This window comes from Phaenicophaeus curvirostris, chromosome 8 (assembly GCF_032191515.1).
Source record: "Phaenicophaeus curvirostris isolate KB17595 chromosome 8, BPBGC_Pcur_1.0, whole genome shotgun sequence".
Taxonomy (NCBI): domain Eukaryota; kingdom Metazoa; phylum Chordata; class Aves; order Cuculiformes; family Cuculidae; genus Phaenicophaeus; species Phaenicophaeus curvirostris.
The window spans coordinates 7151151-7174544 of NC_091399.1; the positions used below are offsets into that span (position 1 = coordinate 7151151).

General features: G+C 40.0%; 1 protein-coding gene across 2 annotated transcripts in view; it reads right to left on the reverse strand.

Moving 5' to 3' along the window:
• Positions 1-981: 981 nt before the first annotated feature.
• EDEM3 (ER degradation enhancing alpha-mannosidase like protein 3) overlaps positions 982-23394 on the reverse strand; it is a 31733-nt gene continuing 9320 nt past the window's right edge. Inside the window, exons 4-21 of one of the 2 annotated variants that reach the window (XM_069862319.1) lie at positions 23148-23187; positions 22168-22280; positions 21313-21466; positions 20045-20179; positions 18804-18909; positions 18106-18203; positions 16639-16764; positions 15974-16057; positions 14072-14155; positions 13442-13566; positions 12776-12941; positions 9446-9600; positions 8493-8646; positions 7802-7996; positions 6902-7067; positions 6242-6427; positions 5332-5379; positions 982-4718 (exon numbers count right to left, since the gene is read on the reverse strand). In XM_069862319.1, coding sequence (XP_069718420.1) covers positions 4309-4718; positions 5332-5379; positions 6242-6427; positions 6902-7067; positions 7802-7996; positions 8493-8646; positions 9446-9600; positions 12776-12941; positions 13442-13566; positions 14072-14155; positions 15974-16057; positions 16639-16764; positions 18106-18203; positions 18804-18909; positions 20045-20179; positions 21313-21466; positions 22168-22280; positions 23148-23187 — 2545 coding nt within the window. In that variant the 3' untranslated portion in view covers positions 982-4308. The remainder of the gene's footprint in view (positions 4719-5331; positions 5380-6241; positions 6428-6901; positions 7068-7801; positions 7997-8492; positions 8647-9445; positions 9601-12775; positions 12942-13441; positions 13567-14071; positions 14156-15973; positions 16058-16638; positions 16765-18105; positions 18204-18803; positions 18910-20044; positions 20180-21312; positions 21467-22167; positions 22281-23147; positions 23188-23394) is intronic. The other variant, XM_069862320.1, reaches the window with a different exon arrangement.

The window sequence follows — 23394 nt, forward strand, 5'->3', positions numbered from 1 at the left end:
AATCAGCACTCCCTTTTCCTTCTTCCATCCCTGTCTCTTTGCACGTTTCGTCCAGACAATCTTTTTATTTTAACCTTTGCCGCAAAACCCCAGGGTGGGGCTGGGCTCACGAGGACACTTCTTGGTCTGCCCATCTCCAAGTCCACTTGTCCCTTGGTGCCCATCCCTGATCAAACCCAGAGCCCCCAGGTACGGCAGTGGCTGCCAGTGAAGTTACAGGGTCAAGAGTAAGGTTTGAGGAACACAGGCTGCTCCCAAAATAAGTGTAATGGATGCAAAGGATGCACAGACCCCACAGACCAAAAAGCTTCTTGAGGAGCCCAGATCCAAGACCCTTTGAGGGATGAGGAAGGCAAAAGGTACCTTTGCGCCAAAACACTCCGGTCCTTCAAGTCCTGACATTCCCATAAGAAATTCAGCGCTTCATCAGTGAGGTTGGTGCTGCTTTCTGCTTAAGGAGTATAAACATTGCCAGCACCTGAAAGAAGACTTAGATATAAGGGTCCTAAAAATTCTGTCATTCCTAAATTGGAGGACAATGTCATAGGAGGGGTCAGAACAGCGGATGACAGAGAAAGGGGGTGATGGGAGTGCGTTTCCTCTGAGCCTCACCTCATCAGGCCCAGGAGAGACCCGCTTTCAATTAATTGCAAAATCCCAGGAGCAGAAGTCATGCTTTAAACTTCTGAGGATCTGTATTCTCCCTGCAGGAATGGATTTCAAAAAATGTAACTAACAACACCCAAGTAATGGAATAAGAGTGGTTGAAAACAGTTTGGTCAGAGCAGCTGCCAAGAGCCTCCACAGTCTGTGCCACTTCTATACGGAAAAGATGGTAGTCGGATTATGGAGGCTACCTGTTTGGCTCCCTCACAGTGATGTTATCGCAGGCTGCAGAGCTTCCTGCTCCCATGCAGGGCTGAGCACCCCGCGCCCTCCCGGGGAGACTCGGAAACCCGCCTCAATTCAGCACAGCTTGACCAGAATATTTACATTTTATTAAATCTTTACAATCAGCAATTATAATCAAGTACAGAATTATGTACACAGATTATATACATTTTAGCCCAGACTTATACATCACAGTACATAGTTGCCCTTAGAAATATTGTATATGCTTGTCAGCAGTGAAACCCACCATCGTGTTACAGCACCTGGTATTAGACAACTTTCATAAGAAAATATACGGCTGTAAATTGGGCTGACTAAAAAAAAAAACCTTATAAAATCTGAACATACAATATTTCATTCACAGAATGTTTTTTTCCCTATGTTCTGACTGATGCCTTTTGCATAAGTTGTCCCGGTTTTAACCTCTCAACACACGCTTATTCGTGGCTATCGCTGGCTGGAGGAGGAGAACCAGAGCTGGGCTCATTGTGAAACTTCGTTAGGAAACAATAAATGTAAACAATTGAGACGATTCCTTAAACATTGAGTAAGAAATTAATTGGCTAATCTGAAGGACATGGCATGGAATAAGTGCAAGCTCCAGCTGTGATTCCTGAATTCTTCAGTGTTGGATACCATAGCAGTAAACATGCACCACCACACCAAGAAAGAGGCGACCACCATGGAGGGAAGAGGCCTCTAAAAACCTGGGAAGAACACTTACTCCCCTCTCCAAAAGTTTTTATTTTGATGAATACATTCTTTTCGCTAAGACGACAATGACCGAAAACTGAATTATTTTCAGAACGATATGAAAAGGTTGAACTAAAGCCTGTTTCCTCGTAGGGAAACACAAAGTGAAAATAACCTGAATAAAACTGCCCCCCAATTTAGTCCTCTTTCCCAAAAGGTGAAAGCTTACCCTATTCTGTTCTGTAAACAAAGCTATGGCTTTTGTGATGGTTTCAAAGGTAAAGCAGAACAAACTAAACAAAAACAAAAACAACCCAAAAGGAAGGAGGCAGGAGTTATCTGAGGTAGGCCACCACCAAAACAATGCCTTGAATCCATATGGAGTCCTGGGATCGTTGAAAAATCCCTTAAAAATGGAAAGCTAACGTCTGTGGCTTTATTGGCAGATGTGGGAAAAGCAGTTAAATAAAAATGAGCTGGTGGTGGCAAGAAAAGGTCATCTTTTAATAAAATTTTACATCTAGATTTAAACATTCTGCAAGTAAAAAAAGCAAACCTTTCGCTGCGATATCGACAGCCTTAGCATAGCGACCACAGGGCCTCTAAAAAGACAACGCTGTTTCCACCCAAAAAGCTAACAAGTATGAAGATGCAGGCCATGTCGGAGAGCACGGGGACAAAAACGCTCCGGTTGTGGCACCAAGCACCCAGAGATCATAGAGCTGCCGGGGCAGAATCGATCTGTACCCGATGTTTTTGATCCCGCAGCTGACTGCACTCGGCCACGCCGCTTTGAGCCCAGGGCTGCCGGGGGAGTGCAGCGTCCCTCGCGCGCAGACCCAGGCTCCAAGTGACAAAGGACACTTAAAAGTGAGCAAACTCCTTAGAGGAAGAAACTTAGATAACAAAAAAAACCCATAAATTAAATTCTCCACTGAAAAGCCCAGCTGCTTCAAGCCCTATTCATTCAGTCCAAGCCTCCATACGGTTATGTGTGCAAAGGAATTATAACCACATTTAAAAGCTCATTTATTTAAAAGGACACTTGCTCGCTATTCTGCTAGTGCCTCATTTTCCCCTCGAAACTGCCTCCTACTCTAGTGATATAAAGTTACCGTTTGGATAATACTCCAGTTGACTATCGTGCTCTCAAAAGGTGCCCATGCATTTGGATACTCTTGAAAGCAAGCAGCGTGAAGTAGACACGTAGGCAACACTTGCTGGGGCTCTCTCCATTCATACTGTACAGGAGGACACAGAAATACCTACAGTATCACTGTACAAACTGGCAGTTGCATATTCAGCACGCATCGTTCCACCAGCTAAATGAAAGGTGCAACTCAAATAGGGGCTTTTTTTTGTCATCCACTGTAAGGATGAACACAAACCTTGATTTTTAGCTTGGTGCAGCATATAGGCAGTGTTAATTTACTCTTTAATATAAAACAATTCTTTGAACCACAATTCTCTAAAAGCAGTTTATATAAATCAAGATAAGTAGTTTTTGGCAGTTTCTTTGGACACAGTCAAAATGTCTCTCAGTTGTTTAAACATCCCCATTTTTCATTTAAATAATGTTTTTCATAATAGGGAGAAGAAATTAGGACTTGCACTTACCTGTCACAACCTCCTGAAGCCCAGAATAACATATCAGTCATCCTCGCAGCTCACGCTGCTCTAATCTTAACTATGGTCTCAAGAGCCAAAACCCCTGTGCTTCACTACCGGTACTGGCCTCATTGCCTTAAGTATCGCACGTATAGAAGTTGCGTATAAAAAGAATGACAACAAAGTCAAGCTGTTAGAAGTCAAACTCGTAGAAAAAAGGAAGATTTTTGTTATAGCTGATCTAGTTCCATTTAGTGTCCTTGGAGAGAATATTGCCAGTTTAAATTCCATATCTCAGGGTAGATTGAGTTTTTCAACCCGGGAGGCCAAAGGAAACACCTGTAACTTCACATCTGCCTCATCCGCTTCATCACAGCCCCTCCCACAACTTTCACACACATCATGTAGACACCAGGGCTGTCTTATGTTTCCCTGATGGAACCTGCTTACAAAGCACACGGTGCCTTTGGTTTACATAGTTTCTCTAGGGGAAAGTGGAGCAGAAGGGAAAACTCATGTGTCATCATGGTGGTTCTTGATGGTACCAGATGGAAGGCGTGATGAGCAACGCTACTGTGTCTCAGTATGATATGTCAGGACAAAACCAAACTGCCTCTAGTTCTGTCTTACAGACATGACAGCTGGAAACAGAACTTCACCTGCTGCTATCAGCAAAGGCTTTCAGCTCAGTGGGATCAGTGAAGCTGCACCTTCGCTCCAACCGCAACAGTGGCTGGCCTCCAACCGCTCCCATCAATAACCGTTACGTGGAACGCCAGCCCCACTGCGGGCAACTTCTGCTTTCCAGACACCAAGGGAGCGTGACCTCTTGGAGCCTGGAATGCAGAAGTCTGGTTCCTTCCCTGAATGAGCCTTCTGGGTTACAGCACCAGGCAGTGGAGCCAGACAAATGCTTCAATTGCACATTCCCATTTTTAAACAGGAAAACTTAAAACAATACAAAGAGCGTGTGCTGGATTTCTGTGGCAATTTCCAGGTAAAACCTGGTTGCTCATCACAATACTGAATATGTTTTCTAGTTCTCAGATATCAGGGCCTCACTTCTACCCAAAGAGTCTTCCATCTATTTACTAACAAATAAGTTATCATTACAAGTCATAGCTCATCCTTTTCCATCATTTCAAATGCTTCTATATCTTCATTCCAGTCTGCTAATATAGATTCCATAGGTTGGACTTTATTGTCCCAGTTAACTCTGGAGTTTGATTCTGTCTCAGTCTTTTGTTCCTGAGGCTGGTGATCTTCTTGTGTACATGCTGGCTCCTGAGCACTAGCCTCATCAGTTCCAGCAACATGGGAATCCTGATTTGAAATGGAAATGCTGTCACTGTCTGCATGAGCAGGGGATAAAGTATCAGGGTCAGCTACATCAGAGCTTTCTCCTTCTTCAGGCTCCTCACTGACTGCAACAACATCCTGAGGTGCTGAAGTAGCTTCTTCTTCAGAATTCTGTTTATGTGAATCATTTTCAGATAATTTCTGGTCCATATTCTCCATTTCCAAGTCTTTGAGTGGGGAGAGAAAAAAAATATTTTGAAAGAAAAGGTAAGGTAGCAGTAATTTATTGCATATTACATAAGCAAGGTAATTTCCCTTGAACTTACTCCTCGAAGAATTGCAGCCTTTCCACTGATAAGAAAACCTAGCATTATTAAAGAATATATTTTGCAAAAAGAGGAGAGGGAAGACATTTAAACAGGGGCAAACAACACAATAAGACTAGATTTGGTTCCTTGAACTTCAATAATGTCTTCTGGGTCAGTGCTAGTTGCTATCCTTCAATCTTAAGCAAATACCCACTGAGTACACAGAACATTAAATGCTAGATTTTAAAACACTCCCAGATCCATCAGGATCCCACTTCTAAGCAAGTGGCAGTCAGACAGTTTCATGAGTTTACTGAACTGTGCCTTAAAGAGAGCACCAAAGTCAAAGCCTCCCTTGTCGCATCCCCACTGGAAGTAACTAACACCTCTCTCAAGCACCGTCAGCTGTACAACAGCTGCCCAGCTTAACCGTGCCACTTCCTCAGAGCTGGATGTCTATAGCTAGCACAGGACACTAATATTGCAAGACTTGCAGGGAGTTTGACTGCCATGTTTAACACTGGATACTTACTGCTATCAATAATGTAGTTTGGAATCATTTTACCTTTAAAGATTGTTGCTGGGATTCCAAAGGGAAGCACGAGGAAGCGGGGGAAGAAGCAGATATGGATTACAAATTCTCAAAAGCAGAGCTATCTTTTGTATTTAGTACTTTGCTAGAGCAGCTTAACCAAAGTTATAAACATAGGGGTTTGTAAGCATCTGTGAGGAAACAAGATCTGCTTTTGGCAGATCAGCTTTGCAAATGTGCAGAAAATAAATGCTGTTGCAGGTTTACCAGATATTTGCTCTTACACGCTCTGCTTGGACAAAGCAGTGCTAGGAAGAAAGCTCACAAAAGGAAAACCTAGATTTTTCTGCCATATGCAAATATTTTAGTTGGGAATGTATTAGCTTGCAGTTTTCTTGTACTATACAAAGGAAGCTGCAAAACATTTGAGGTCAGCAGCCTCATTTCTCATGATAACCACTTCTCCTTAGATAGACAAAATGGTTGTACCAGCTGTCTCTTTCCTTTTGGGTACCAAGAATGTCACTGGGGAGTTTGATGAGAAAGGCATTTACAATGTAGGGCGCTGAAAACACACGCTACTCCTGACACCACTTCAAAGTGGATTATGACAAAAAGGGTTCAAAAGGAATCCAAAAGGCTATGTTTTCTCATTAGTCAAATTGACATTTAACTTTTGAACAACATTTCTGGATCTTAATGTTATCTTGCAGGACAGGGGAGCAGATAATAACATGTCTTGGACAACAGCTTTCTTGTCAACAAAACTAATACCAATGTCAAACAGAACTAGAGCTACCAAATAACGTGTCTGCACCTTTGGGCAGCAACAGAAATCACTACTGTGCATTTCAAATAGTGCCACAGCACAGACAGAAGCTGAAATTGTATAGATAACCCCTGATCTTACCTCTATCTTTTGCTTTATCAGAAAGGAGCACCTCCACCGCCTCATACTCCCGGATTGCATCCAGTATAATGTTTCCTTCCTTGTTGAAGAGGAAGAGCATCGGAATTGTGATGTCATCTGTGTTCTTTCCATCACCGGCCATTTGGAAGAGAGGAGCTGTGTCACTACTGCTTCCCTCATTGTCATCTAGGCAGACGCACATGAAAGGAAAGGCAAGCAAACCTCCTGTTAGACAAATGGCCTACAATGCTGAACTTGAGCAGGCTTTTTGAGCAGCTTCCTACTGTGCAGCTAAGAGGATCCCAGGCTGAAAATAGCAACTGGGTTGTAAAAAGCAAAAAGCCAACTTGTGTACTTGTTTTCATTACCACTTTTCATGTGTACCTCAAGTCTCCTGCGACAGTCAGCAGACTGCACTATTTCAACACTTGGCAATCCTTAAAATAACAACTTCAAATCTACAAGAGCAGTGACAATCACCCACCCCAAATTTTTAGCTACACTTTCTGCACAAAACCAAACAAAACCAAAACATTTATCCATTTTCTGAAAGCACAATTTTGTGTTGGAGTATTGTCATTTCTGAGGGTTTAAAAGCTTCTTGTCAGCTTTCCAGCACCTTCAAATCTGTAAATACAGGTTACATCCACACAAACTTACCAATAACAATGCCGCCTATTGCTCCAGCTTTTTGAATGTTGCGTGCCTTTTCAGCAAACATGCACTGGCCTCTCTGCATCAGAGCAATTTTGTCTTTCACTGCCTCAGGATTAGTGATCTCTGAGCATCCATTATATGGCTTAATAGTGGCAACAAATCCTCTTGTCTATTTGAAAAAACAAAACCGACGAGAATTAGAGCACTAGGTTCAAGCTTGTAAAAGATCCCTAAGCATTTTTATTTCTTCAGTTAATCTAATGCAGCGCTATCTTCTGTCAGAGCAGGCAATCCTTACCCTGGAGCTGGAGTTCTAAGAAGTGATATTCAGTGCATTTTGCCTATATTTGTGAATTGTTGTTTCTGGAAAATTTTCTTCTGTGAACTGCTAGCCTGGAACCTCTCTTTTGGGCTGCATCTTGCCCAGTCAAAGTCACTGTTTCCAATAAAGGCCACTGCCTCTGTGGTATCATCTTCTTCCATCTAGGTACAGATTTTTATAACAGCTCGTGAAAGAACAGCCTACTCTAACTCTAAAAGGGCTTCTGCAAATTCATGGCTGACATGGCAGGAAAGAAACATTCATTTAAGGGAAGGTCTATATATGCACTGCAGATTATAAAGATTTGTTTCAAAAATCACAGCACGTATGCATTTGAAATCCTAAATCATGACTGATGACTCAGGAGCAGAGCATAGGCTGCAGACCGCTAAAGCACTTATCTAAAAGACTGTCACTGCTGTCATTCTGTCATTGCTGTGCCCTGTCATTTGAACCATTGTAATTAACTGATCACCCTGTACGGCCCTCCCGAAACAGTACCGGTGCTTGTGAAATATAGGCTTACGCCATAAGGAAAGTAACAGACAGCAAGGAACAGGTCTCACGCACATCTTACATACCCCTGCTTTGTGTTTGGATAAGTCCATCCCAAACTGTGCTGGTCCAGCAGTCAAGACCACCCTGCCAAAGAACGGGTGGGAAACAATCTGAACAGCACGAGGAGGTAGCTGCTGCTCTTTCTGTTGCTGACTGGAGAGTTCGATCATTTCCTGCATGAATCGCAAGCCATCTTCAGCATCAAGTGAACTTGCTGCCTGAGGAGTAAAGGAACGATAAATAGTTTCTTCTTAAATGTTTGAGAAACTTTAAAACAAACAGAACCTAATTTAGGTTTGCTGGGATGACTTCTACAAAGTTTTTAAAATACAGACTGGATCCTTAATGGCACTTCACTTCATATGAGGAATTTAACTATTAGCATCTCCACCACACTGAAGACTATATAAATACAGATACCTCCTAGACAAACAGGAGTATCTTACACTGAAAAGTAATAATTTTCGATAAGATGCTGTTACCTGCATCACCTCGACATGAACAGCCTAAATCTAATTCAATGGAAGATTGGTTTAGAAGTGTTGCTGAGGCAAAATATTAAACAAGCATCACCTTGATAAATATAGTTGCACATTCAGCCTGTGTGCCCCCTTCCACAGTCTGGCTGTCCCTCCCAAACCTTTAATTGTCAAATATCACTGCTAGTAGGATATTGCTAAAAAAGTTTACAGAAAAAGTACTGTCAGGTCTTACTTGTACTGCATGCTGTACTAACTGTACTCTTCCGTCTTTCAGATGGATCAAACTGACTCCCATCTTCTTCAGTATCTCCAGGTGTTCAGGATTACTGGCCATGAAATCTCTGGCTCTCAATGGTGGTTTTGGTCCACTTCCCAGATTCTCTTCTCTGCCAAAAGATATTATAGATCAGCGCTTTAAAAATCGGATTATTCTAGAGACATAACTCTCGTGCTATTCCTACCACTGCAAGATTAGAATTCTTTGGAACAACAATGAGTACAAGCTTCACTAGAGTGCAGCTTTGCAGTCAAACTAACTTATTTAGAAGTTGATGATATTATCAATAATTTTGTAGTGCAAAAAGCACACACAATGTTGATAATAGAACTGCCATACGCTACCTGTCATTTCTAAACAGTCCGTGTTATTGTAAGGCTGACTGAAAACAGTTCTCCTCGTGCAGTTTCTACTTAGTTTTACTCAGTAAGTATAAGTTTCAGAGGCAGTCAGAAGGATAAACTTCCTCAGCTTTAACAGACTGTTCTAAATTCTTCAAAACAGGTGGAGTTATGTACGGTAGGATGATTCGCTTACTACAAGGAAGAGTTGCAGAACTGTTCAAGAGACTATAGAAATTAATTTCCCACATTACACAGAGATATTTCCTGTAATACCTGGGCTACCATTCTCACTTGGAGTACGTGGCTCATTAACCCCCTTTTCCTTCGAAAGACTCACTAACTCCTATTGGAAATGAACTAAATCTTGCTGATGATGCCAGACAAAAAGTAACTGATTTTTCCTGTAGGTATGCTATCCATTCCAAAAGGACTCCAAACTCGAGAATAGCAAGCTCCAATGACACCTTCCATGCACAAACAGACCCAATATTTCTCCTTCCATGCGTAACAGACACTATTCCCATCACTCCTACAGTAACAAGAGACAGAAAACATTCATCTTACGCTCTGGAAATGCCCCTCGGACAGCTTTTATCCACCACATTTTTCAAAGGTTCGCGAATACTCTGAGCAAACATAGGGTCATTTGGGAAAAGAATCTGGGTGTTCGGACAGGTCCAGTCAAAGTTGCTGTCATCCAGTTCTGTGTATTCCATAGTCTAAAAGGAAAGACACAGATCGCTTATTAAAAATGCAAGTTACATTTCTATACAAAGACAATCAACACATAGACCTATCCTTAAGTAATCTCAGGACACAAAGCAGCTGAACACAAATGTCCTGCAACCACACAGATGCCAGGATTGAAGAAGGCATCACTCTTCTGTGCCACACATTGTAATAATAAAGGGTAACCGTTGCACTACAACCCCTTCTTGACAGGTGACTAAATCATAGAATCATAGAATCACCAGGTTGGAAGAGACCCACCGGATCATCAAGTCCAACCATTCCTATCAAACACTAAACCATGTCCCTCAGCACCTCCTCCAGGTGACTTAAACACCTCCAGGGAAGGTGACTCAACCACCTCCCTGGGCAGTTCAAATTTGTAACTTATTGAACTCTTATCCATGATTTCTAGAAATGTTTGCAGCAACAGCCAATCTTTGACTGCCAAGCAGTCCTTCTCAAACTGCTCACAGCACAGCCAGAGCTCCTATGCTTTAATGTGCTGGACAATGAAAGGAAGGAGTTACAATTTCATCTGATACTGCCTTTACGCTGCACAGGCATTAGGTAATTCTTGATTTGTGTTACCAAGAATGTCACACCTGTTCATACAAACAAAAGATTCTCCTCCTCAGGAGCCACACAGACTTTCAAGTCTGGAGGGACAAGGAGAAATCTATATAGAATTCAAATGATCCCTATTTTCAGAAAAGATGACTTTTGGACAAACAGCTGTTTCGTAACATGTGAAACCATGTGGAACATATATGGTGATCTGGAGTCATATTTAATTTGTTCTTAGCTTTACAAATAACTGGTTGGATAACCAGCAAGTTAATTTTCTCACCTATAAAAAATAATGTGACACTTATGTACTTCCAAAAAAACCCAAACAAAAACAAAAGCCCAACTCGGTTTGCAACATATTAGCTAATTAAAAATCAAGTATTTAAAGACTGCCTAAAAAACCAAGACCTAAAAGGCTATTAGTTTACTGGAGTAAGCACTTCAAAGTACTTATGCTCTTAGTACGATGAATAATAGTCACATCATTTAAAGAAGGTCTTGTGAACTATTGTGAACATTAGCACAGTCAGGCATGACCCTTCCTGTTTATGAGATTAGATACCACAGCATGCTGGGTTGCTACTACCAATTAATTATCTCAGACATTTCAACTTAGTAGCACTGTGCTTATATTAAAAACAATTTACACATTCCATTTTTTCTTATAATCTTTTCCCCATCAGATAAATTCCTTAAGAGTGCAACACACATCTTCACAGCCTTTTAGCTGTTTAATGCATTTTGTCGACACCATTTCCAGTGGATCTTTCTTACTTTTATTACGCACATTAGCAACTTTGACTTAAAGAGCTTAAGAAAACTGCATTTGAACAATTTATCATCTTTATTGGCCTTTTATTAACATTAGCTATTCTCAAGAGAGCTACATGTGTCAGGCCAGTCCTTCCCACAGCATCAGCTGTGGGAATCCTGCTTGTCTCAGAAGTATCACCTTCTCCTATTGGGAACAGAAGTTCCATATAATACTCCTTCAGAGAACTTTCTTGCACAGCAACAAAAGCGTAGTCTCTGTTTCCAAAATTCAAAGACAAAGATGATAAATGCTCAAGGAAAGAACATCCAGAGAGGGTGCAGAATCTCCACTATGAAGGAACACAAAAACCTGAACACCTTATTAAACGTATCACCAATGTCAGACATCAAGAGCAAGTAATTAAACAATTTTCACTGTCTAATGCTCAAGTCCATAAACCAGAGTGCTTTCTACTCAATTTTAAGACTACTCCAGAACTCATGACTTCATTCTCCCCCTCTACTCCACTCTTGTGAGACCTGACCTTGAGTCCTGTGTCCAGTCCTGGAATCCCCAACATAAGAAGGATATGGGACTGTTGGAACAGGTCCAAAGGAGGCCACAAAAATGATGAGAGGGCTGAGCACCTTCCGTAAGAGGACAGGCTGAGAAAGAGTTTGGGTTGTTCAGCCTGGAGAAGAGAAGGCTCCCAGGAGACCTTAGAGCAGTTTCCAGTACTAAAAGGGGCTCCAGGAAAGCTGGGGAGGGGCTGTTTAAAAGGGCCTGGAGTGACAGGATGAGGGGGAAAGGCCTTAAATTGGAAAGGGGAAGACTTAGATTTAGACATTAGGAAGAAATTCTTCACGATGAGAGTTGAGGCACTTCTCAGGTTGCCCAGAGCAGTGGTGGCTGCCCCATCCCTGGAGGTGTTCAAGGCCAGGTTGGATGGGGCATCGAGCCTCCTGATCCGGTGGGAGGTGTCCCTGCCCATGGCAGGGGGTGGAACTGGATGAGCTTTAAGTTCCCTTCCAATTCTATAATTGTACAAACTTGAGCATTTTCCTTTGAGCCAGGCATTACTGTAAAACTCACAGTAAAAGATAAAAAGAGAGGCACACTAATGTAAGAAAATTTACATCCTTGATGGCCCAGACACCTCTCTATTCACTTTCTCATGCATTCCTTTTGCTTACCAGCAGTTTTACTGCTTTAAAGATTAATCGTGCCATCTTATCAAGCAGAAAAACAAAAGAGAGGTAAGTAGTTATGACTCTTCACAGCGCAGTCGTATTACGATAGGTTATTTTGTAAGGTTCTGTAATTTATAAACCCATTGATGTTCTCACATTTACACAATAGAAGCCTATTGGATGGTCTAAAACAATTAACTAACCCAAAAGCTACAGCTGTAACTCAAACTAAGTTTGTAACAGGCTCAAAAAATCCTTTCAAGCTTTGGCAAGAGTTCAGGTAGCAAAAAAACCAACAAAAACTGTGACGTGTTCTTGCAAATATTCTAAAAAAAATAACAGAAAATAAAGATGACGATTAAAACATCATAGTGTGTTATTTTCAAATTTACACAGAGATGGGGGTTGAATTTATTTTTAAATATTGCCACAGTTTTTTCTTAAATATTCAGCAGTGCCTAGTCCAGTAATGGCAACATTATTTATATTCATGTGACTGTCACTACTAATATGATGAAATAGTTCATATTAAATGAAGTGTTAAAATTGGTGTGCTGCTTGAAACTATGATTTTTCCTCCATTTCCTCTCATAAGAAAGGAACCGCTTAAAAGCACCACTAAAACTGATTTAAGTTTCAGCTGTTACTTACTGTGTTTTTTTTAGAGATGGTTTGGTTCGTAGTGGAAAGCCAAAGCGGTAGCAGATGAGCTTCTGTAGTGAAGATATAATCTTCGATGTCGAAAATCATGTCTTCCTTATCAGCAAATAGCAGGTAGAGATATTTAAACATCTCGGCCAGAAAGAAAGAGTCCATTCTATGGAAAAAAACAGATGACCCTTAAGAAGGCCCCCTCTTTTCTACAATACCAGTAAAACAAACACTCGTATGGCTCCATCTCCAAAGACTTCATGACTATTATTGTTGAATTTAATTCCATTAGCGTTCCTTTCACTTGGAAGAAACTATGTTTGGAAGGAAATGATTCAGCATGTTCAGTACAAATCAGCATTATAGGAAGAACAAATAAACCTCTTACACTTCCAGATCTGAAGTATATTTTGTTTGAAACCAATTCATCTATCGCTCTGAGACAAATGAAACGTTATTAAACTAAATATATTCTTCCATAACAAACAATGAAACTACCAGAATAGTTTATACACTATGACAAATGGGTAATTTAGGCATTGGTTATGAAACTGAAGACAGACAGCTACTCACAGGCCAATTAATTGAATTATATAAACAGGCTAATTAGATTTTTTTCTATAATCTTTTTTAATCAAAATAAGAAAACATTGCAAGAACTTTTACCTGTCCTCATGACTCCCCGTACGAACATCCTTCATTGCAGCAAACCCACAAGGTACTCTTGCATACTTGTTCAAGTTTTCAATGAGTGTTTTTCCTACTTCTAGATAATAAGGGTCCCCAGTAGCCTACAGAAGGAAAACAAAACCCAAATCCAAACACAGAGGCGCACTTAGACTTACTGCACAATTAGCAGCTTTCATTTTCCTAATGCTCATTTATTGATTCCATATCTTAGACACTAGTAAAGTCTAATTTATTAATGGTGTTAAGACAGTCACAAGGGACTTCTGAGATCCTGCTGCATGGCCTTTTATTGATATGCAGATAAGCTCTTGGAAATACAGAAACAGAAAATATTTAGGCACTGCTCTTCTCTGTAAGGTGCAGTGGGTATCGGTGAACATCTTCAAAAATGTGGGCCTTCGTTACTGAACAGTTTACTAATTCGACACATATAAACCAAAATTCCTTGAACAATTTTTGAGAACCAATACTTGTTTATAAACAGAACTGGCTCCAGCAAACAAAATAACTGCATCTCCCAGTCATTTGATATTGAAATAAAACACCAACAGATTTCTAGATGCTAGGCAAAGTGACTGCAAGTCAGAGGGATGAAAGCAATCTTACCTTATATAAGAAGTAAGTGCTTTCAGCAAACTCAGGCCTTAAAGGATGCTGAGCCCAGTGAACTCTAAAGTCTGTTGTGAATGCCTGAGGAAGAAAAAGAACAGATAAAAATAAACGCAAGAATGAAAACCAAACACAGGTTTATTCTGAATCCTCCATTAACTGTATTACAACGGAGGAAGTACACAGCAATAGAGGAGTGAAGGCCCAGCATCACTCTCAGGAGGCTACAAGAAGAGAGTTGGCGTTGTTCAGCTTGGGAAAGAGAAGGCTCCAAGGAGACCTTAGAGCGACCTTCTAGTACCTGAAGGGGCTACAAGAAAGCTGGGGAGGGACTGTTCACAAAGGCTTGGAGTGATAGGATGAGGGGCAATGGGTATAAACTGGCAGATTTAGACTAGACAGAAGGAGGGATTTCTTCACTCCGAGAGAGCTGAGGCCCTGGGCCAGGTTGCCCAGGGAAGCTGTGGCTGCCTCATCCCTGGAGGTGTCCAAGGCGAGGTTGGATGGGTCTTGGGCAGCCTGATCCAGTGGGAGGTGTCCCTGCCCACGGCAGGGGGTGGAACTGGATGATCTTTAATGTCCCTTCCAACCCAAATTATTCTATGAATATCTGTCCAGTTAGTCCGTTCAAAAGCTAAATCAGTGTTCCTGTCCACTTAGTATGAGTGATATTTTTAAGCCTGTGTTCATGCAGGACTCCAGCCTCCACTCAGCTTCTCCACAAACTTCCAGCAAGTGGAGTTCTGGTGAGAGATGCCAGCTGAGAACTCATGCTCCAGAGGCAGCAGGCAGCCTCCGATTGCTCCACCAGCACGAGCACACAGCTGCTGCTGCAATCCCACTGCTGAAGCCTGGTGTCCTACACAGAGACAACCAGAGCTTTGACAAAAATCATTTTTGCAAGCCTACCAACCGCCTGACACCTCCAGCGCATTGAACCGTGATTTCAGACTGACAGACTGGAGGCAGCTGTTTCTAACACAAGAAATATCACAGACTGCAAGTCAGTTATCGAAAAATTTCCTACTCTATGTATCCACTCTTAGGGTGCACTGGCACAAGCCACTTCCGTGATGGCTTACATTCTCTTCTAGCTCACACTAGGGTTTAAACTAAGTCTTCACTAAAGGGGATGGTGTACAAAGCACCGAAAACAACCCAAAAACCCGTAAGGAGACAAATCATACCATTTTAAAAGCACTCAAAAAACTTTGCCAGTGCTTAGAGAGCATTCTTTTGTCTTAATTTCTACATTACGTGAATGCAACATTAATTAAAATGCTCCCTAACAGAAGTAAGCTTACACCAGAGGAAAGTCAATATTAAAAATGGAGTCAGAAGTTCTCATGTATTCTGGGTCACTGCAGATTAAAGATGCAGCTAAACAAGCTTTTGTGTGTAGAATTAACTGTCTCAAAGACTGCACTTGCAATAGCTACAGAGAAGTTTGTGTACCGATTTTGAACGACTTAATGAAAAATTTCAGAACGTTCTGTCAGAACAATTCAGTCTTATGTTTCCCTCCTTGGGAATAAATTAATAAAGATGACTGTGATCTTAGCATTAGCGCATTACATTACTAAGCAGCTACTACTCCAGGTGCTTATACAAGTTTTGCACACTGAAATGAGTCAAGGTCAACTTTGAAAGGCTGAAATATAAAGCCTAAGCAATTATTAATAGCAGCAGCTTCCCATTATTGTTTTAATTACAGCATAACTGAACAGCACGTCCAACACAGTTGTTGTACATGCAGAACTGTAAACCATGTAAGAATACTGTCGAAATGAGCCTTTGGTTTTAATGACACATACAGCTACTATTTTCGTAAATGGATATCTGAGACTGCTCAAATTGATATAAGAATCGGTTTACACAACAAAGAAATTACTGCCTTACCTCTGGAAGGAAATTATGCTTTTTTATAACCTGATACAGCATCTCATGAGTTTCAATAGCAGGTCTAATATCGCCCTTCAACACCTAAAATTCAATAACAACATTAACACTAATTCATCACGCACAGAAATAACATTCAAAGCTAAGTATACTGTGTTTGTGTAAAGCTACAGACCCACTTCTGCATTTCCAGCAGAAACATCCCCCAAGTGTTCCCCACTTTCAGTGTAAGCCATAGATATTCCACAGGAGCTTTTCAGGCAAAAGCAGTGAGCTCATTAAGATTACCGCCTATGCAGAAAAGGGATTTCATTACAGAGAACTGTGGTGAGAATGTGATTTAGTTTGTCTTAAAGATGCCAATGGCAAACAAACTAGAAAATTTTGCACTAGACCATTACAAAGGCAGCTTGAGTGTTTTCATGATTGGGGGGAAGGAAGCAAATCATTCAGACATACTTTTCATACTTTGATACTCAACACGGTCAGGACTCTGCATGTTAACTTGCATCATCGCACTGAAGCGAAAGGAGGAGCGAGCACAGAAATCCTCCATCAGTCTTTTTGAAAAATCAAATTACTAAGCTTGACTTGTCAACTATATACCCAGTCTATTCAATAATTTACTTGTTATTTAAAATCATCTGCATCTGTTAGAGCCTTACCTGCAATCCAGGGAAGAACGCTAGCAAAGAATCCATCCAGGTCCTAGCATTTAGCATTGGTTTATGAATATGAACATCCAGAAGAAGAGGTGGTTGGCTAATGTATCTCATTATGGCATCGTAGTGCTGACAAATGTCAGAAACATCATGAGTTTATATTATCAATACATTTTACAAAACAGATACAGATCACCTGCCTGTGGTATTTTATTTCAATGGAAGAACGAGTATTACACTCCCAATCATGACACCTGGCAAAGTCATCTCTACTTCTGCAGACTAAAAAGTAGGGTGGTAAATACTGCAAACTTCCATGGTATTACACATGACACACATCACCTTTTCCAGGTAACAGAATCATAAGGTTGGAAAAGACATACACAAGTATTTTCAGCAGCCACATGATAAACAAGTAACTCTCACAATTAAGGCATTTGTTTTGGCTGAATCTTTAAGCAAACGCTAAATAAAGATGACATTGCTTTCTCTGAACAAGAGGATTCTAAAGTAAATACATCTCGGGAGGAGAAGGGGAAAAAGAGGTATAAAAAACCCAACACAGCAGCTGGACTTGATGACTCAGAAGAACTTTAAAACCTACTTGCCAACTGGCTGACTTCCAATTCTATACTCCCTGAGATAGCTGCCTGACTTGTTTTCTGAAGCACAGAATGTCCAATCACAAGCAAACTGATAGGAAACAGTTAATAGACGTAACTGAGGCAAAATATAATAAAGGTGGCTGCAAGCTAGAAATACGAAGTAAACATTACACTAGATTACAGTGCAACATTACAGCACTTCAAGTGCTGCAACAGACCTTTAGCTGCTGATTTATTCCAATTTTAATATTGCTTACGATACAAAATCATGCTGTGATATAAAATCATTTTGTCATATGAAGTGTTTTTACTGAATACTGCTATTTTCAAAAGAAAGAACACTCTTATGAAGAATACCGATGCTGACAAAGCTGCTTAGCAGTCTTATGAATTCAGTAATCTAAATGAGTTTCCAGCTTGTAAGTATAGTTTAATGTATACTAGGCCTTAGAATTTGCAGTGTAATACAGGATCCAGACTTTGATTTTCAGATCTTTTTTGTTGCTCCAGGACACAAAGAAGTTGTACTACGGCTTGTACCAAGAGGCCCTTGCAGTGTTTTATAGAAACATCTGCAGTATTATACTTCCAAGGTGATCCTGAAATACAGCTTCTCCTGTACTGAAAGCATTGAAAAAGAGCCAGAAGATTGAGGTCCATCAAATGAGGTTAAAATAGCTGCTCAAGTGACAGTTCAGCCATGATCAGCAAGAACTCACAGTAAGAGAGTTAGGCACACCAAAAGCCACAGAAACCCTGCTGAAGGTCTCTCCATAGGCTGCTTATGCTAACAGCTGACTGACAACACAATTAGTCTTCAATTTGTCTTACAGAACGCGCAGACCTTAGCAAGGTGTAACCTTACCGTGTTAAATCTTTCCAGAAAACTGTCATCTCCCAGCAAGACATAGGCTTTTAATAAATATTCATAATACGAATCTATTCCTGCTCCAACTCCGCTATCTGGAAAGCGCAGAAAATGAAAAGGTGGTTTTACTTTAAGAAGCTGTATAGATATTTTCAAATGTTTCATTTAGACCTTAAAGGCTCTTTCAGTAAAAGGAAAAGCCTCTTATCACTAGAATTAAGGCACAGGTGGATACAGAGACACAATATTGTATGGCTACGCTAAAGGCTTTGCAATACCAGTGCACACAGCAATATGTACAGACACGCACTAAAGCCAGTCATTTCACTTTCCTCAAATGAAAATATTTCTACTAGCTGCCATCTACAACCCCAGTCCCATTTATATTTTTTCTGTGTATTTATAGAAGAATCTCTGAACGTTTATCCCAAGGCATTCCAATCTCAGTATTAAAGTGAATCAGAGAACACTTTTTGACAATGAATAAAACTAGTTTCTCTACCAAAACACCCTTCGGAGCAATGCCAGGTTTCGTTGTAGCAGGTTTCTCTAGCACTGAAGTGATGTAACTCCACCTGCCCATCCCATTAACATTTCACAGTATTCTAGACAAATGGAAGGGTGAGAGAGAGCCAAGATTTTTTCTTGCTCCCAACCACTCGCAGTCACTGATCCCGAGTCGGAACATCACACACCTTTGCGGACCCAGTCTCCAGTATGAATATTAATAGTAACACCCACTAAATTGCTGCTGCGCTGTCTCTTCTCCCAAATAAAATCAAGCGCTTTCCGTGCATACTCCTGCAACAACAGAAAACACTCATTAGAGGAAAGTATAGAGAAGCACAGACAAAGACTGTTATTCTTTTCTCTGCTGAAATTAAGATGCTATGAAGTCATGTCTCATATCTAACAATTATAAAACTCCGTATTACATTACATACACTTAAAGTAGTAGGATGTTCAGTCCACATTTTATACAAATAGTTATTCTGCTGCTGATTAGAAAGAATGATGCCTGTATGGGCTTAGGCAAGTCAGGTGTCCTTCTGCACAGATTTACTACTGTAATATTGTGTGTACAGACAAGCTAGTATATCCTAATTTAAAAGAAAAAAATAACATAGTAGCCTTAAAATTAAAATTGCTGCATCTTTTCAAGGTAAAGCAGCAGCCTCTTTCCATTATTGCATGAGCTATATGCATTCTTTATATACACAAAAAGTAACTTGAAGGTAACAACCTACCCAACACAAATGGCTCAACTGCCAAACACATACATGGGATTTTAGAGGGAGAAGTTTCACCAAAATATGGAACATGGGCCCAGCCATGCTCCTGCTCAGTTCCATGAAACTGAACTCGATCCATACTGAAAGATTTAAAAAAATTCTAATTTGGAAAAAAATGGGGTTTTTTTGTATCATATTAAAGAAATACACAAAACCACTTCCATTTAGCTTCCTGATGACAATATGCCTTTAGATAAGTCTTGCACAACTTGCACAACTTCAGTAGGACTGTATGAATATGCTTTTTTTTTTTCCTTTTGCTTTTTTTTAAGCTGCAATTTAAGGAACAAGTGTCTCATTTCTTCTTTCCCATTTTTTCTGTTCTCATTTTCCTCACCTCCTCTGTCCCAAAACAATGCAACTATTATCCTTTAGCGAGACTTTAGTATATTTGTATACTTCTCTATTACTGTAACCATTCTCAAGCAAAATTATTTCCTGTGTTTTTGAGGCAATCAAATTAACACTTCTAGAAAAAAAGCCCACAAACAAAAATCTGAACACACACATGCACACACACAAAGTTTTTGTGCAGAACAGCCAGGACATGCACTCATCTGATCAATTCAACATTATTCTTCCAAAACTAGAGAAATGAGCAGAACACTAACAAACACTTAATCCCCAAAAATAAGAAAGCAAACCTCAAATATAGATGTTCCTGTGAATCGGCTTAAAGCTGCAAACTCGAGGATCAAGGTACCTGCACATGCTGTACAGGTATCAGTTTCTGTTCCTGTTCGTGCTTCTGGGTGTCTTACACCAAATTTTAAGTTAACCTAGAGAAAAGTAGAGGTTATCATCTTTATTTTCAGTAGATGAAAGACTTTATGCTCCTGTAATAGGTCTGTACAGCAACTGCATAATTTATGCTGTTTCCAAAGGCAAGGAAACCCCCTCCTCCTTTAGTTTTGCTCTGCTTTACCACATACTGTCAATTCAAGCACGCACACAGAATTATCCATAAGTACTCAAAATACTCAACAGTCCAAAACCAGGACTGAACCAATTACTTGCTGCCTGGTTAGCTGGACATTTGAATAAAAGAATACCATACAAACTAATTCTAGCAATTTATTTATCTGCAAACCAGAAACTCAGAACACCACAAGCGCTCACAGAAATTAAGCTCTGTAGATCTCTTACTACTCCTGGCTCCAGAAAATTCCTGCTATGTGAACCTGCTTCTGCACCAGGAACAAATCTTTCTGCACTTCAGAGAGGAGCCCTCAGCAGAAGATTGTCAAACCCAGAAGGTTTTGAATTAGATATCTGCACCAGAAAAAAGCTGACCTAGTGAGCCTAAATATTTAATTTATGGGAATATTTCAAATCAAAGCCACGTCTCTCAAGCTCAGTGGATGATATACATGGGAAGCAGTTTTCTGTCATTCAAATAATATATACTATGCTTTGTTCAAATTTGATGGAAGTTTTAACATTAAGTGAATATGTTTAAATTACAGCTACCTTTACCCTCTTAAAAACTTGGATGTAGACTATGAAGACTTAACTGTTTCGTGCTAAATTCACAAGTTCTTGCAAGTTGCTTTGTCACTGTCTTAGTGATAGATAAGTGCCAAAACAAGAATTACCCTCCTCTGCTACCTGGTGGTGCTACAGCAGCAGGGAACAAGAAATTGGCAGTGGTCTGACAAGATTTCTACAGTTACTACTTACCCACAGCAATGTAAACTAGAGTTTTCAGAACTGGAAATGTAAGGATTCTGAGAGCCTAAAACTGTATTTTAAAATACTAGCCAGCATGTATTACAAATGAACAATTTCTCAGCTTTCGATTTTCTGTATATTTACTAAATACACAGGTGATTTTAGAAACTGAGATACAAACAAAACAATAGAAACTTTGCTTACAGAGGCAATTCTGAATTGTAGGAATCAGAGGACTTACTCTTGGATAAGGGAGACCACTAGTGGTGTTAAAAGCAGGCAAAAGCTTGTAGCCTAGTTCCTTAGCCATGTGCAGAAGTTCACCATTGTACCACTGCATATATTCACCTTTTTCTTTCAGCATAATCGCCACTGAATGCCCACCTAGGAGACCGCTAAACACAAGAAAAATTATCCACACTTCAATAGGAATATTCATGTCAACAGCAACACAAGAATGTCTATGATTTTGACGACTGTACAATGTGACGACTGTGCTATGTTCACATGATCCTAATTTTCAGAAATGCTGAGCAGATGTTACAATCGAGGTGAGCCATCAGTAATTTAGAAGCAATTCGTATTGTTCAGGACACAGTTCTACAGCTGAATCACTGATTCATCAATACAGTTAATCAAGAATAACAACCAACACCTTTAACACTGCATGTAATAGGTTAAAACAAACCTGATCTGATCCTGCTCTGAGCTGTAAGAGGGACTAGAGACACCCAGAGGTTCCTTCCGACCTGAAACAATCCTGAAGTACTGAAATATTCCATCTGTTAAATCAAGTATTGAACAGTGTAATCTCTGTTTCTATTAAGAAAAAACACCACTGCCTCAGCATGCATGATTTTTTTAAATCAAAACAGCTACATCTGCAGCAGTTAGATGGGGTCAGCTTGATTCAGTACCACTGCATCAATTCCTGCCTAGCATTTTAAAACCCTTCTCAGGGCAGGTGTCGGGCTATGCTAACTGACAAAGGCACAAGTGTTTTAAACAAGGTGAAACAGCACAGAAAGATACACCTTAAGGACATTTAGCTAAACGCCACATTTTTAAGAGCTTTGAAAACATGAAAGTTACTTACCCAAGGACTCTTATGTTGGTTTCAAAGACAGATACAACTATGTCGTTATCTAAATTAACGTCCTTTATTACTTTTTTTACAGCCTCTTCAAACTCTTTGGTTTTATTTAACACCTGGAATACAAACATAATCAGGTGTTTAGGTTCCAACACAGCTAATGCAGTCACACTCAGGTGTGGAAGAACAAGTGCAACGATTTAAAAGAGAAAACATTTAAGATGCCTTAGATTAATATTCTAGTCCTACAGGGCCACACACTGATATAGTGCAAACAGACAGTAGTAGTATTGTTTTCTCCTTGTCCTTAAGAACAGCTCGGGTATTTGATACAGATTTTCTTTCATCCTCCTCTAGTTCAACCACTCTTTAAGAATCCTTGTATCTTATCCAATTTCTTACCCTAAGTGTCAAAAACTCTTTATTTCCAAACTCTAGTTTATGATGACAAAATACATCAAAGGGATTGAAATCTAACAAAAAGCAGTGTATTAATGATCAGAGTCTTTTAATAAGAGATGGAACACAAGTACTGCAACATTTCCTGGCAAATGTGTCCAGGGCTGCATTTTTAACATATATTTAAGTGCAAATTCATCCACGAAACACATACATACAATTTAATAAAACAAATAATCAGTAGATACTCATCTCCTAAGTCAGCATGCAGCTTTAGAGTATAATGGGATGCAAACTCATGCATTTGTTGTTAAGTCAGAGCCCAAGAAAAGCAAGATAAGAAAGCATCAATGAAATGCAAAGGAATTGTTCTGGCATTCTTTTTGCAACAAACTCCAAACATCCCCAGCTTGTAAGTTCTTACAATAGCCACTTTGAACAGGTGGCTAGAGATGGAAGGCGAAGAAAGGTTTTTATATATAATGTAACAAAATAGAAATCTAAAAATTAAGTCTTATTCAGACTTATTCAGACAGAAATCTGTGCTTCTTTTTCATCAAAATTTATCAATAGATTACACCTACCACAAGCGTGTCCAAGGTGTCAATCAAGGTCAGTGAAAACCTATGAAACAAAGTTAAAAACAGATCTAATATGAACCTGTATGTGTAGAAATTAAATGATTCTTAATAATAACCAACACTATGGAAGAAACTAAACTTTCACAAGCCATCAGCTGCCAAAATATTAGTTGCATACAATGCATTTAATATAAAAACCACCCTGCTACATTTCTTCCCCTTTTAGTGACCACAGTAGGAGCTGACTGAA